Source organism: Ailuropoda melanoleuca, chromosome 13 (assembly GCF_002007445.2).
Source record: "Ailuropoda melanoleuca isolate Jingjing chromosome 13, ASM200744v2, whole genome shotgun sequence".
In the NCBI taxonomy this organism is placed as follows: Eukaryota; Metazoa; Chordata; class Mammalia; order Carnivora; family Ursidae; genus Ailuropoda; species Ailuropoda melanoleuca.
In genome coordinates, this window is record NC_048230.1 from 28,533,782 (window position 1) to 28,549,602 (window position 15,821).

The 15,821-nt window shown below is 40.9% G+C and overlaps 1 protein-coding gene across 1 annotated transcript in view; it reads right to left on the minus strand.

The window, feature by feature from the left end:
* Positions 1–3,809: 3,809 nt before the first annotated feature.
* Positions 3,810–15,821, minus strand: part of NSF (N-ethylmaleimide sensitive factor, vesicle fusing ATPase) — a 117,403-nt gene continuing 105,391 nt past the window's right edge. The window contains exons 17-20 of the mRNA XM_019809479.2: positions 10,445–10,579; positions 9,267–9,380; positions 5,912–5,967; positions 3,810–5,458 (exon numbers count right to left, since the gene is read on the minus strand). Coding sequence (XP_019665038.1) covers positions 5,413–5,458; positions 5,912–5,967; positions 9,267–9,380; positions 10,445–10,579 — 351 coding nt within the window. The 3' untranslated portion in view covers positions 3,810–5,412. The remainder of the gene's footprint in view (positions 5,459–5,911; positions 5,968–9,266; positions 9,381–10,444; positions 10,580–15,821) is intronic.

The following is a 15,821-nucleotide window of genomic DNA, read 5'->3' on the forward strand; positions in this document are numbered from 1 at the left end:
CTTAGACTGAAAAGTTTTCAATCATGTCAACCGGATAATGCTTGCTTTATGTGAGAATTATTTCAGCAGAACGGATACAAATTTTCAGAACAGTCTTTTCATATCTATGTATTCTATATTAAAAGTGATAAAGTCATGTTTCTGGGGCGTATTCAAGTAGCTGACAAGTAATTATTTAATAATAGTACACTGAGCGCATTGTAATTATTCTCACCGTAGTCAGGTAATAGTCTCCAACAGAAATTTCCTACCGACCTGCTGTATCCAAAGTTTTGTAAAAAGTTGTAGAAGTTGTTGATCTTTTTGATTTTATATTCAAAAAGTCTCTTTTTATAAATATTATTTATTATACAATGTATATACCTTTGAGTTAACTAAGATTATATATTATATAAATATATATATTTGGAGAAAATATATTTCATCATGCAGTTTTTTTCTGTTAAGTCATTAAAGAGAAGGTAAACAAACTTAAAATGGATACATTGTACAATGTGTGGAGTTTCCAGATTCATGCTCAGGTCAAGAATATCCGATTTCTGGATGTGGTGGCCTCAACGTGCACCCTTAAGTTAGTGGCCCAAAGTAAAGCCATTCCCTCCGTTCTCTAAGCAGGATCATCTCAGACGTCATGGACAGTGGGTCTCATCTACTATAGGACTTTCTTACAGGCTTACCTTGTGCTAAGTCAACATCTGACAAGTAATTCCTAGGTTTGGAAGTAAGCGGTTTGGGCAGTAATTCCCTTCATAGTTTCTAGCACTGCCACAGCACAAACGAATGTCACAGACACTGAAAAGACGTGGCTCGAGGCCAGCAGCCCACGGGGTTGGTTAATCCTTTCCTCACCCATGTTTTCAACTCCATTTATTGGGAAAATAGGATTTGCTCTATTGAAAATGAAACCTGACTGGAAATGGCTTCCCCTCCTGCCAGCTAAGCTATAGAAGGGGTAGGTTGGTCGGGAAGAAGAAATGGTTTGCCCTGGCCTCTGGGTGGCCTGGAACAGGTGTCCTCTGACCTTGGCGGCTGGGCAGAAAGCACCCAGCAGCGGGCACGCTCTAGGAAGGGCATGCTCTCCTTGGACTGCTGCTTCAAAGGGACTCACCTGAAGCTCACACGCGATGCTCTCTCGACGACGAGGGGCAATAACTCGGTTTTATGACGATAGACAATCCTTTGGTCTTCAGACCTACCCATAAAATGTCATCTTCAGTTTATGTAGCACAGCTGAGATGCTTTCCTTTTCTTTCTCTTGATTTACCTTTATTAGAGGGAAATCTTATTCATCTCACTGCAGAGACAAAAACAACATAAAAATAAAGCGGTCTGCCCTGTGCGCTGGCGATGGGCTGCCGTGCGCTCTGTTCAGATCTCTAACCTTAGACTTGGAGTGGCGACCAGATGTTCATGAACTTTACTGTGCCCACGATGTGTCCTTATTTAGTCCCTGAAAAGCTGAAGCCACAAAAATGGTTGTACTGGCCGCGCAAGGAATTGGACGTGGAGTGTAGACAGAAATCCCCGTACTCACAGCCGCGTTCATCTTGTACTTCTCTCTGACATAAAACTAACACTCATCTCCCCAGCATCCTGAGTGCTTTTTTTTTTTTAACCTATAAGATTGCCAAACATTTAAATGGCCCCTATTCATACTTACCGAGGCCATTTGTAATTCTTTCTACGATTAATCATATTCTATGATTAAAGAGAACACAGTTTATTACAGTGCTTGAACATTCAATTTCTCCATAAGTATAAATACTAATAAACATCTGAAAACAAGAAGTTTAAAAAAAAAAAAAAGATCCAAAAGAAAGAAAAGAGACAATATAGTGGGAGGATCTCTTTCAATGCGGCAGTTTATGGGAAAAGCTGGGGAGAAGTGTGTGAGTTCAAGGCTCGGGGGGGGTGGTACAAATAAAGGCAAAGGAAAGACAAGAGAAAAGCAGGGGGAGGGATGATGGGGAGGGGATTCTAGAAGGATCCAGTGATGGGATCCAGTGATCCAGTGGTCCATCTATGCCAGCCCTGGGTACATGGACGGACTTGTAAGCTGTGGCTGATCGACACACACACAAGGGAAGTTAATGCGGAAAAATGATGGTGGCTACGCTGTCATCATTTTCTTAGCTTAACAGAGAATTTTGAGGAGGCAAAGAATTACCTTACCATTAATCTGATACTTGGAAGAGTGTGACAAAGTCGGTTGTGTGGAGAGACTGTATGTGGGGAAAATTTCAAATGTGAGTCCCCTTGCAAATGCTGTCTTCACAGCTTGAGATTCCTGCCCATTACGGCACTCAGTAGAGCATCGTCATGCCCGGGTGTCCGCACAGCACACGCCCTCTGTGGGCTTGGCTCCAGGGCCCGGGCTCGGCACTGCGTGCCAGTGGAGGAGAAACTTTAGATCATTTTGCAATAACTTCTGAAATTTACATGCTTTTTTGAACTTTCATCCACACCTTCCCTGGTGTCTTCTTTGAAGAGGCTTATGAATCAAGCGGCCAGGCGAGGAACAGGAAATCTTGCTTTTGCCTTCTGTGCTTGGGCTGGGTTGGTTGGTTATCGCTGACTCAGTGCTTCACCAAGTCTGTTTACCAGGATTTGATTATTACACACTCAAATCTACTCCATGACTTGCTGCTGAAACTTAAAGCAGAGGCTGTTCACTGTAATTTTTAGGACATGAAAAGACAGCCTTAAAGCAAACCATGTTTCAGATTTTAGCCACCATTATAGTTTTTCTGTTATATATATCTTTTTAAAGATTTTATTTATTTGAAGGACAGAAAGAATGAGCAGGGGAAGGGGCAGAGGGAGAGGGAGAAGCAGGGTCCCCGCTGAGCAAGGGGCCTGCTGAGCAAGGAGCCCAATGTGGGCCTCCATCCCAGGACCCTGAGATCATGACCTGAGCCGAAGGCAGACGCTCAACCAACAGAGCCACCCAGGCGTCCTTCTGTTATATAGTTTTGAAGGTATTTCAGTGAAGATGTACAAATACGGAAAGGATGAGATAACCTCCTTTTTTGAGGTTTTAATTATATCTTCTGACAAAAACTAGCCTGTTCGCAGTGCCTCCATATATGAAGAAATCTAAAGCAGCAGCTGGCCGGTCTCCTTTGCTTTGTCAGTAGGCCTGTGACGTCGTGTGCTCTCTCACTCTCTGCCCAGCACGACTTTGAAGAGCACTGGGATAGCTTCAAGAGCCCACCTTCCCAAGGTTATGCAGGGACTAGGATGGCCTCGAGGTCCTCCTAGGAGGTGTGGACAACTCCCAGGGAGCTGACCTCTTTGCACTGAGCCTTGCTGATTCTCTGAGCTGCCTTTCGTCCTAACCTGATCCAACTCTAAGCATCGGGTTTTTAGGCTAAGAGATCCGGCAGCTCAGAAAAATGCAAAAAGGATTCCAAAAAGAAACATGCGAAGAAATCCCACTGAGAGTGTCTGAATCCCTTGGTTTGTACATTTCAAAGGAGTAATTCTAATTGAGAAACAATTTTCCTTTCTGGATTATTACTAACCCATTTATGGCTTTGGTCTGCTTCAGTTTTTTAATAAGGTGGAAATAAGTAAAATAAGTATGAAGGTTCTTGTGCATTAACTCTTGAAAATATGCTATTGATGTATTGCTCTTTTCAAGTGACTATACTTCCTAAATAATGAAAACCAGAGATTTTTAAATTAAAATCCTCCATCTCCTTAGGCTAGTTATAACAAAACAAGGAGGGGCTTTTCTGAGCCCCCTCTTCTTCGCACATTCCTATCAGTTACGTGTGTTGTTCTGTACAAAACACTGGTCCACAGAATGTTTTTGAGTGTAGATACTCTTTATTGCATTCCTTCATTTGCATGAAAACAATATATTTATATTTTTCAATATAGTTTTGGACAAAACACAAAGACATGAACCTCACTTAACGAGAGCCATAAGTTAATACAGTGTGTGTTGCTTTCCTGGGAGGAGAAAAGAGGCAAGCTGCACAACAGATCAGGGGACCCGGGGTACTGGCCATCAGGGATCACAGAATTATACAATACAAAATCCACTTTTTAAGAAGCCACAAAATAAGCTAGGGATGAAACCCCAAAACGAAGTAGCTGTGACACAGAAGTCAACCAAAAATAGACAGATGGCAGGATCTGGAGATGATTTGCCTTCTACCATGGGGACACATGACAGCTAAGCGCCACGAGTGGCCGCAAGCCTCATGGGCAGCGTGAAGAACCTTCAGGTGGCTGCTGACTGCTCGTCCCTGCATTCGCAGCGGCGGTGGGGAGTCAGTGGCTTGCTCCGAAGTGTCATCACAGACAGGATGACCTGATTCTTTCCTTCTGACTCAGTTATCAGACAAACCTCCGGTTGTCCTTCTCTTTGGAAGGAGCGTGTGGAGGGGAAAGGAAATGTGTTAAACGTACTGGAATGGATGTTAAAAGACTCTGGGTGAGGGCTAGAAAACAGTTTCTTCTGGAGAATAGTGTTTTATTTAGATGGTAGACAGCACAGAGGGTTTAAAATAAAGGAAGAATAAATCCTAAGTCATTAAACCGAGGAAAAAGAAAAATGGTGATACTAATAATAAGCCTTTGATATCATAAAGAATTCTCCCATTTAGAGTCGGATGCTAATTAGTGCTGAGAGATTTATAAATGACTTTATTTTAATGACTCCTTTCTGTTTAGGGGTGTAGGCTTTTTCCATACAGGTCTTTCCCAAGTCGCTAACAACAGCTACCACGTGGCAATGGCCGGCACATCTCTTGCCACGGAGCAAATGAGTGACACTGAGCAGATGCCACATACAACAGTAATAGCTGGACTTTCTATTAAGAAAGATCTCCTGACTGCAACTTGGAAACATCTCTGAAAATGACTGAGAACAGCGTCTCAGAAATTCAAAGTCCTGTTTCTTCAGGCAAAGATAACAACTCATTTTCTGGGAGAACCTTTAACCAAATACCCAAGCCTTCAGTGTTCGCACAGGGGAGCTGTCAGATAATCCCTCTGAACCCATACCTCCAAGTCACTGCTCCTGGTTTACATCCAGAAAGTCTTCCTTCTAACAGGCCGTGTTGTCTTGCAACATCATTACGTTACTGAGAGTTTCTGGGTGGTGACGGTGGTCGGGAACTTAAAATGTGTAGTGTTCACAAGTGCAGTGTGTCTCCACACTTCAAGACTGAGGAAGAAGAACTCATCCTAGCTTGCACAGAGAGGTAAGCATAGCATTCTAGAGCGAATCTGTGCCTTCCACAAAACAGAATATCTGAGTAAGCACAGGGCAGGGAGTTTATTGCACTAATCATGCAGACTGAGCACATGTTGAAGGAAGGGACATTTCACTTTGTCTAGGATCTTGAGTTAAGTTGAGTGAAGATCCCAGGCTGTCTTCACCTTGGTCACTTCCCTTGGTCACTGTGTGTGTGCAAAGAGTTCATTTTCAAAGTCCAGGGGGCTACTGAAACAGAAACACCCATAAACAAAAAAACAGATGAGTGTCTGCAAAAAACCATTTACCACAAAATCACTAAAAGGTTCTTAATGGTTTTTCTACATTTTTTACTATGCGTTTGCTATTAGATAAGCATTTCACAAAAGAAAATGGTCATAGCCCCATGCATTTAAAAGCAGGTTCCAATAAATATGTACCATCGAGTTTTTTCCTGCACTGTGACAAGGAAGTTTTGCGAAGCAGGACAAGGAGAGCAAGCCAACAGTACAACCAATTTCCTTGCTTGGTCTCTCAGACCTACAACACAGTGAAGAACGCTAATAAATGGAAACAAAGTTGTCCAAGAAAGGTTGAGAATCCAAATGTATATATGCACTGTATAGCAACGCTTAGAACAGGCACTGCGATTTAACAGAGTGGTAAGCCTGGCTGACGGCCTTAAGTGTTGTGTGTACTTACGCTCCTTCTTCTCTTAAGAGGGCCAAGAATTTTCTCACACGGTACTCAGGATCCATCTAAATACATCAGAAGAAATAAAGAACGCGGGTTAATGGTACCTTCTAATGACTGTGCACTTCATGCCAAGGAAATGCTCGGTTTCGTACTTCCACCAGTGCCCTGCTGAGTCACAGAACTGTGTTACCGGCTCCCTGACCAGTATTCTGACACACAGCGAAGCAGATTACGTCATTCACAAGGAGTGAACAGGATTTCCCAGCAAAGAAAATCACCTTGCACGAGGTTCCAAGTGACCCAGCTGCTTATCCCCAGGCACCTCAGCCGGGCACCCCCGGGGCTAGCGCTGTGTGAGGGGGCAGCACGTCTGCGAGGACACGTGTGAGACCAGACGGTGGCTGTTCACGGGGGTTCAAAGGGCATCCAAGTATTAGGACTCATGCAACATATAAACGTGAGCCCAAACTTAAACCAACTGAGGTTGATTAAATGGCTAAAAAGTAGCTTATTAATTCTTCACGATTGACACATTAGCTTTTCTTAGCCTTGGTCTTCCGCGCAGTTTCTTCTTTGCAATTAATGGGGAAAAAATGGTGCTGAAAGTAAAAAAAAATGAAGAGTGGGGCTGACTCCCCTAACGTGGCCCCTGGATAATCCAGGTCTCCCATGATAGAAAAGCATCATGATAGGGGCCCCTGGCTGGCTCAGGCGGTAGAGCACGTGACTCTTGATCTTGGGGTAGTGGGTTTGAGCCCCATGTTGGATAGAGATTACTTAGAAATAAAATCTTCAAAAAAAAAAAAAGCATCATGAGTCTAGGAGAGGATAGGGGAATTTTGGTTCAAGGGCCAAGTTTAGGATATTACTAATTTTCTCTTTTCATTTTCCTTTTATATTCATGTTTATACAAATTTATTTAATTATATTCTGTTCTCATTGGTCCACCAGAGATGTGAAGTTATCTAAAAAATGATCACTAAAAACATCTTTAATTCCTTAAGATGAATTTTTATTGTAAGAAACATACATAACTTTTAAAAAATGTTCCAGGGCAGGAGTCTGTTTCCCAAGAGGGAACTCCCTGCCCTCCAGGAAGAGCTTTCAAATGTCGGTGCAGCTGTGGGTAAATGTGCAACTGGATTCCCCCCAACCTCTTTTTTTTTTTTTTTTTTTTAAGATTTCTTCTCTTCTATCCCAGAAAAACATGGAACAGAAGTTTCAAATGTATCAAAGTTAAGGGGTCAGACTACAAAGGACTAAGAAAAAGTGTGAATAGCTAACAAAAGAAACATTTTCCCTCTTTGGGAATAGAATTACATATGAATCAATTGTCAAGTTTTTTAAAAAAAAGAAATGGAACTGGCTGGAGCTCAGCTGCAGTCAGTACTTGCAGCTCTTTGCCCATTAAATATATTTAATATGTGTGAGCAACGACTTACTGACTTGCCTGTAGCTATGGAATTAAAAGTCAAGAGAAAGGGAGGAAAAAAGTAATCTAGATAAATGACTTTATTCCCTCAGGTGACATCCAGTCAGAGCAGATCCTCAGCACTGTGCAAGTTTTAACAGAATCGTGTATAGTGAACAGAGAGGTAACATGACTTATATTCTGCTCAACTACATGCCTCTCCACTTAGGCTCAGTCCCTCTCAGGCAGATCTAAAGAGAATTCACTCAGCTGCACGAAATCCATTTGACAAGAAGGGGTTCAAACTCCGAGGTCCATGAAGTGTCAGTTGCTGAAGATTAGGCCTGAGTGCCCCACTCTCACTCTCTGCCCCACACACGAGAGGCATGAAGTGGATCACTGACCTGCAGGCATCAAAGGAAGAAGGGGTAGGGACTGGAGCAAAAAGCCTGCATAGTTTCTTCTATGCAATTATTGAAAAAAAATTATGCTGAAACCAAAAAAAAAAAAAAAAAAAAAAAAAAAAAAAAAAAAAGAAGAAGAGTAGAGCTGACTATCTTGACAGATTTATCTTTTCCCAAGGAAAGAGTGAATACATCTGTATATGCACCTTTACCAAGGATAATCCTAAGCAAAGTGATTAGTCTGTAACTTCAAGTTACCACTCATCATGGAGAATAAATAAATTTCAGTCTGGCTGAATGTTCAGTACATTCAACTTTAATTTCTGAAAGCCACAATTTGTTTTAAAATGAAAGTACCAGCAAAGGTTAAAAAGCATTCACTTCGCGTTCTCCATTTGTTATTGGTCCAAGAGCCTATTTTGGATGTAATGTGAAGTCAAACTTACCTCTGCCACCCACTGCTCACAGGGCCCGGATGGCAGGACTGAGCAGTGACACATAATGTCAGCAGCGTGGCCAGTCTGCTCACCAGTGACCTGGGATGGACCCACCTGACTACAGTTCACTGAGCGCTCTACTGTGTGTCCGGCTTTGTTCCAGGGGACTGTGGATTCAAACAGTGAGTGACGGCCAAGGTCCCTGAACTCACAGAACTTGGCAGGAATATATTTATTATCTAACCAGGGTGTCAGATAAGGATAGGAAGACATAGGATGGACACATGGAGGGGTGGAGTCCCCAAAAGTGGAAAGGTAAGTTGCCAGTAGATGTGAGAAAGTCCCAAAGAAATTTCATCTGTCTTTGCCCCGGCACTAGCCTAGGGCTCAGTTTTCTATGTGATCCTGGATGCTTTAACCCCACAGTAGTTTGCATGAAATTTCTAGGAGCCCAGCCAGGGGAAAATACAGAGAGCCTAAGTCTACTCTGTACAATTCAATTAACCTGTCCCTTAAAATGGTCTCCCAGGCCCCTTTTGGTGTAAAGCACAGTAGCTTCTGGACCTCTGATAAACAACGCCATCTTCCTTCCATCAATAACTGGTTATGTGATCTTGGATAACCCACTGACCACCTGTGGGACACTCAGGACCCTCATCTCTAAAATGGGGGCAGGGGGTGATGACAAGAGAGCAATTGCCTCTTTGAATTGCCCTTTCTAGTTCTAAGATCTAATGACTCCTTAAATTAAAATTGAAAGTAACTTTTAATCTGTTCTTCTATTTCTGAATTTTAAGAAGTGAGAAAGAAAAGTACTAATAAGTTATTGCTTGGTCTCAGAAGCAGGCTATGAATAGCAACTTGAGTTCAGAAATAAGAGAATTATAACAAACTAATTAAAACCTTAGCAAAGGAGGGGCGCCTGGCTGGCTCAGTCAGCGGAGCAGGTGACTCCTGATCTTGGGGTTATGGGTTCGAGACCCACATTGGGTGTAGAGATTACTTAAAGTAAAATCCTTAAAATAAAACCTTAGCAAAGGAAATATAAAGCCTCTTGGTATGTCACGAAGCTCCTGTGTCTGAATCCTACGGAGAACGCAGCCTCTTACCTGGAGCGACATCTCGATCAACATTAGTAACTTCTTGATGCCTATCCAGACCTTCTTCCCTTTGACTTGCTGTGAAATTGTGGTACGTTCCTTATCTTTGAAGTTGCCCAAAAGCTACAAAAACAATAAAAATAACGAAAGCACTTTTATAATAAATGCATCAGCAACATTAATTAATGCTCACATTATCTTTAAAAGAAGAGTAGTAAGAACTGACTGGTTCGAGTTAACAGGATTTTCTATTTCAAAATCCAACCTGACCTTCTTAAACCCATTAGGTACAATTATGAAAGTGAAAACTGGTATTCTAAATCCGGTTTTCTTAGAGATCTCCTTCATAATTTAGATATACATTTGCTGGGGGCAGGGGGAAAAAAAAGGCTTCAACCCATAATAAATACCAGTTAAAAATTTTAACATGTGTCAAAGCAGAGACTAAATTTAATTCTTACCCAACCTCAGCACAAGAGCTGCTCACATAGGTAACCTGGAGACATTTATCATATAGATAATTCTTGTTTTGTTGGGAGTATGTCCCAACTGCACGGGTCTTGAGGATTTTAAGAAGCTTTTACCACTGCTGAACAAATCGCTACATAACATTTTTTCAGATCTCAAGTCATTTGTGTACATTGATACTAATCAAAAGTTTAATGAAGTTTACAGTTTTTAAAAATCTAAACTCTGTCATCCTCAAAAAATATAAGACATTTCCATGTTATGAACTTGTTAATAAAGCAGTTCCTTTTACTTCTGTAGCTTTTTTGAAGTCTCTAAGGTTTTAATCACCACTCCAGTTTATTAAATGCAAGTAAATGAGTAGAAAGCTATTGCGAATGACCGAATTTTCTACATATTGATTACTCTACCATCCCCTTCCCCCATTCCAAGGTTCTGGCCCATGTAATCTGTATGCATCCCTCATGGTGGGCACAGAGTCATTCACTCCTGGCAGCCTGGGTGCTGCTTACACCAAGGAACGGGAGATTCATTCACTTTCACTGACATTCATCCCTTCCTGAATTCCTGAAACGACGGAAGGTGTATCCCAGGGGCCCTATTCTAGGTTAGCACAGAAACTAGGCACGGGGTACAGTGTCTGCCGCACTCCCTTAGCATTGTTCCCTGCCCCGACTCCTTTCTTAGAGACAGTCTGTGATCCACTGAGTCATCATCACCTCCAGAGCCTCCAATAGCTGCTCTCCTGTGGCAATGTTGGGCACGTGGATGGTGGTGCTGAAAGCGTTCAGCATCTCCATCTCCTGAAGGACATCTTTGCGGCTAGTGGTCCCGATGATAAGAAGCTTGCGGCCCTGACCACAGGGAGAAAATGTGTTAAAACGCAGGTAAGACTAGTTAGGAAACGAGAGTAAAGCCTGAACAACAGCCATTTATTAAATTGCAGAAGTGCAAGTGGTTAGGCAAAAGAAAAGAAATTCAGAATTTTCCTCATGAAAATCTAAAGGAAAGTATCGCAATCAGGATTCAGAAAGGCAACAGCTCCTTCTCATCATTCACGTCAATGAAATAATGTATGAGTAAGTCAGGGAGACATACAAACCAAATAAAAAGACATTGAAGTATATGCTGTAATTCATTTCTCACGGCCAACACAGTGTACGTATGGTGCGGATTGGAAAAAAGGAAATGCATGAACGGTAAGTCTGTATCACCCACTTAGCAAAGATTTATAATGCTTTTAAGAAGGAGAAGGGTAGGGGTGCCTGGGTGGCTCAGTCAGTTAAGCGTCTGACTCTTGGTTTCAGCTCAGGTCATGATCTCAGGATCCTGGCACCGAGCCCGCATCGAGCCCGCATCAGGCTCCGCGCTCGGCACGGAGATTCTCTCTCCCTCTGCTCCTCCCACTCACATTCTCTCTCTCTAAAATAAATATATCTTAAAAAAAAAAAAAAAGGAGTAGGGTAACAATAGTTGTTTACATTTATGCAACACTTAACTGTAAAAGGCATGGTGCCAAGTGCTTTACATAACTGTGTCATCTAATATTTTAAAATTTCAGTTATTTTAACCCAAAAACATACAAAAAATGCTTAAAAACTCCAGCAGGCCTAGGCCGCCATTCCTGATTCCCTCTCTCGAAAGGCGTTCATTTTAAACTCTTGGCTCTTCTTCTTGTATTCAACTCCCTTTCTGTAAATAACAAGCTTACACCACCATTTTTAGATTTTTGTTTTCAGCTTCAAATATCATTTACTGACCACCTACTAATGAAGATGGGGATTTACTACTAAATTTTCACACACCCCTGCCATGTGCCCCTTTTCTTGTTCTTCCAATGTGGTTATTTCATAGTCTTTGAATAAAGCTATATTCGGTATTTATCGTGATTATATAAATATGGTTGACAGCTAAGCCACATGATATACTATTACGTTTCCTTTCTTAGGAAACATTTTATATTTATTAGAGTTAATAATTGCCATTTTCGCCCTTTGCGTCCTTTACCAGGTACCTATTACAAGTTCATCCCCAAACACACACAACCATGAATATCCTTTCAATACATTCAGACATGTTGGGGGATTTTAAAGTTTGTTTGTTTCGGACATCCCCCTCCTGGAGTCCTTGATTCTCAGAGTCGGACAGACTGCTGCTGCACAGCTGCCGTTCTAGAACTTTCTTCTCTCCTGTTAGACCCCCTACATCCTGGTCTTCATTTATTCCTTTTTTCCGTGGTGCACCTACTTTAAAAACTTCCTGAGAGAGGGTCACAGGAGGTAAAAATGGAAAGACTCTGAATGTCTGGAAATGCCTTTATTCCACCATCAATATTGTCCACTCCATACGTGAGACTTCGGCGAGGCACACAGAACAAGGCTAAAAATAATTTTCCCTCCAGAATTTTGAAGGCATTACTCTATTGTCTTTTAATTGTCAGTGTTGCTGGCGAGAAGACAGATGCTATTCTGATTTTGACTCCTCGCTTCTACTTTTGCTTTTTTTGGTGGTTGCTGTTTTTTTTTTTAATTTAAAGGACGTTTTCCTTACCTTTATATTCTATAATTTAAAAATCACATACTTTGAGATAAGTCTTCCTTTACTCATTCTGCTGGTGCTAGATGGGTCCTTTCTAAACTGAAAAATCATTCAGTTTAAGGAAATATCTTGGATTATTTCTTTGATATTTCTTTTCATTCATTTTCTGTTTTGTTTTTGTTTTTGGGGGGGTTTTAACCCCCCTCCCCAGACCCTCCATTAGTTGCACACTGGTCTACTAAAACTAATCTATTTTACTTTTTTTTTTTGTTCCTGGTTTTTACTTCTCTTTCAAATACTTTTTGGGTTAGTATCAACATTATCTTCCAACCTTTATATTAAGTTCTTTCTATATTTTCATTTCTAACAGCTCTTTCTTGTTTCTTAATTTTTTTTTTTTACTATGTCCTATCGTATTTAATGGATAGATGCCTTATTTTAGAGTTGTGTGAATATTACAGATTTTGTAAATGTTTTCTTCTGTTCTCTGCTTTGTCCTGTCTCCCTGGAGTTCCTTTTTTCCTGCTCATTCACTGGAGCTTTCCCTCAAGTATCTGGTGATTGCTGGATGACTATTTAGATTTAAGAGTTAAAATAGTGACTGGAAGCTCTGAGTCTGAGGGCTTCGCTACAGCATGATCAGATAAGACGTGGCTGATTATTGGGGGTCCTTCAAAGGTCAGGATGTGTGCATTTCTCCCAGAGAAGAATCTTCCAATCTCCTTCCTGAAGGCTATAAAGCCTAGTTTCCAGCATACTGGGAGTAGATGGGGGAAGGGATCCAGGTAGCTCACCATTCCATATGGAGACTCCCGTTTACTCCTATTTTGCAGAATGGCAATCTCTTGAGATCAACGTCTCATTTCATGTTCATATAATCCTGAAAATTAAGTACTTGCTCTCTCTACTGATGAAGCTATTGAATCTCACAGATACAAGTAATTTGTTGAAGGACAAATTACTAATATATGATGGATCCAGGAATGGAAGCCAGATCCAGAATCCCAAACTGTATACTGCTTTTCTTGGTGAAGAAAAACACATTTAAAAAAATGTTTACTTGGAAAATGGAAGAGGAATGCATTTTAAAGTATGTCACTAGATTTATGGTACATACGTACTCCACAGATAAGCCTTTAATACATTAATTAAACCTATTCATGGATCTTAAAAACTCAGGATGTTAAAATAAATGAGAAAATAGGGATGCCTGGGTGGCTCAGTCATTTCAGTGTCTGCCTTCGGTTCAGGTCATGACCCCTGGGTCCTGGGATCGAGTCCCACGTTGGGCTCCCTGCTCAGCAGGGAGCCTGTTTCTCCTTCTCCCCACTACTCGTGCTCTCTCTTACTATCTCTCTCTCAAATAAATAAAATCTTTAAAAAAATAAAATAAACGAGAAAATAAATTATTACATGAAAATTAAACTCAGGAAAAGATGTGAAGAAATTGAAGATCAGATGCCAAAACAATTTCAGTTTGGGTTTTGTAAACATTATACCATGACTATCAATAAGGCAGACCAACCATTCTCCATCTTATTCACTGTTTTTGTCCACCTACTGTGCCAATCATGGAAAGTGAACCAACATAAACAAAGGCATATCAAAGAAGCTAAGTTGAGACAATCAGTGATTGGCATACAGATGACTATGCAAAGACCACGTGATAGAGGTATACCTGTGAGGCATACAGACTGAATGATGATCATTATTATCATTCAAGAAATCAACTAGCTAAAAATCAAACACATTATCAACGGACCTTTATCAAGCTCCTGGATGAATGTGGAATAGACCCTGTAGAGAGAGAGAGAACTACAAAAGAGATAACAATGATACCTTATGGACAGGTGGGGGTATTATGCACAGGATGTCACGGTAGAGGGAAAGGACATGTGGCAGAGAAACATCTGCTCTTTCTCTGGAACTGAGTCTTAAGGAATGAGTAGGCTGATTAGCAAGATGAAGGGGAAGGATATTCCAAGCCAGAAGGAGCAGAAATATATAAGTCTGAAGGCAAAATAATAAAAACATGAACTGGGGAGTTGGGGTAATCACAAACACACAAAGAAATACACATTTCTACTATCACAAAAGAGCAGTGCTTTAACATTTAACACTAAATTCCATCTGTAAACTTCGGAACACATTCCTGAAGGCTGATAGATACTAAAGGCCACACAGGCTGGTACACTCTCATTACAATGAAAGGCAACTGTTCTCTCTCCTTTTCCTTAGGTTTTTAATGTTCTATAGCCCATAATTCAAACTCCCTCATCTTGTCTTCTCTCAAGGAGGGCCACACATTGGCCCTAGAAGAAAGGCATTGAGGAAGAAGCTTCTTACTCACTCCAGAAAGCTGGAATTGCCATTTTCCACCAAGTGAAACTTTCTCTTACGCTAACCATGACTATGCTCTTCGGAGTGTTGAAAGACTGGGCAATGCAGAGCAACTTATAATGGAAACACTAATTTATGTTTTGCTTTACTTCTTGTTTAACAAGACTGCAAACACTGCAGAGAGGTCATGACCCAGGCAAGTTCAGGCCTTGACTTGGAAAGCATCATCTTTAAGAAAACACCGAAAATCATTACCAAATAATTAAATTGTGCTGGGCCATTTTGTCTATTAATTAGTGGTAATGCTCATGAGGAAGCTTTATCATGAAAAGACAACTCTGAGTGTGTTAATGCAGTAAATCATATTGGAGAACATTTTGGATGAAAAGCTGCCAGCAGCATGTAATAGGAAAGCCGGCTTTAAAAATAAAAGTAGAGTTCAACCCAAGGCTGGAAATCTAACTCATTAATGTGCGGCTACTTGTCTCAAGTCTACAGCATGGAAACATGGCCCTTGACGGAAAGAAAAAAAGTAGAATGATAACTCATTTGAAGGGAAAAAAAATAGTTCCCAGCATACTCTTTACTGAGATTTGCTAGTTCCTGATACAATAAAGAAACGGACCTAAATAAAATGACTATCTGCCAATCGGATTATGATAAACATTGTTCCAAGGTTAAATAAGTATTAGTTAACTAATTCTTGGTACCATAAGGAGCAACTCAGGTGAAAACATTTCCATGAAAAAGGCAGGGCTCAGTCAGGTGTTGATCCTTCAAAAAAACACTTCTTTACATGATGAAGAATGAACAAAGTACTAAGCAGTATCTAAGCCTTTTGCCACACAAAGGACTAACCAGATAATCCACACCCTTTCATAGGTCCTGCCCATTGACTGGCCCCAATAAACTGATTTGTAACAAAAGTTCATGTGGAAGAAAGCTTTTTTTCTTAAATAAAAATGCCACCAATATAATACTGCAGTGAAATGGAAGGGCTGATTTTAACCTGTGAACAAAAGTAAAGTCAGTTATGCAGTAAAGAAAGGCCATTCTTTCCATATCATTCAATGCTGAGCAAGTGTAATACACTCTCGGTAAGAAGAATTAACTGTGAACAATTGGGAACCCTGAAATGGATTAAGAAGTGAGTTTAAAAGTGCAACTCAAAACTGCTGCGTGCTGGGGGCCTTAAATTTTATTCTCTGATTGTTGGAA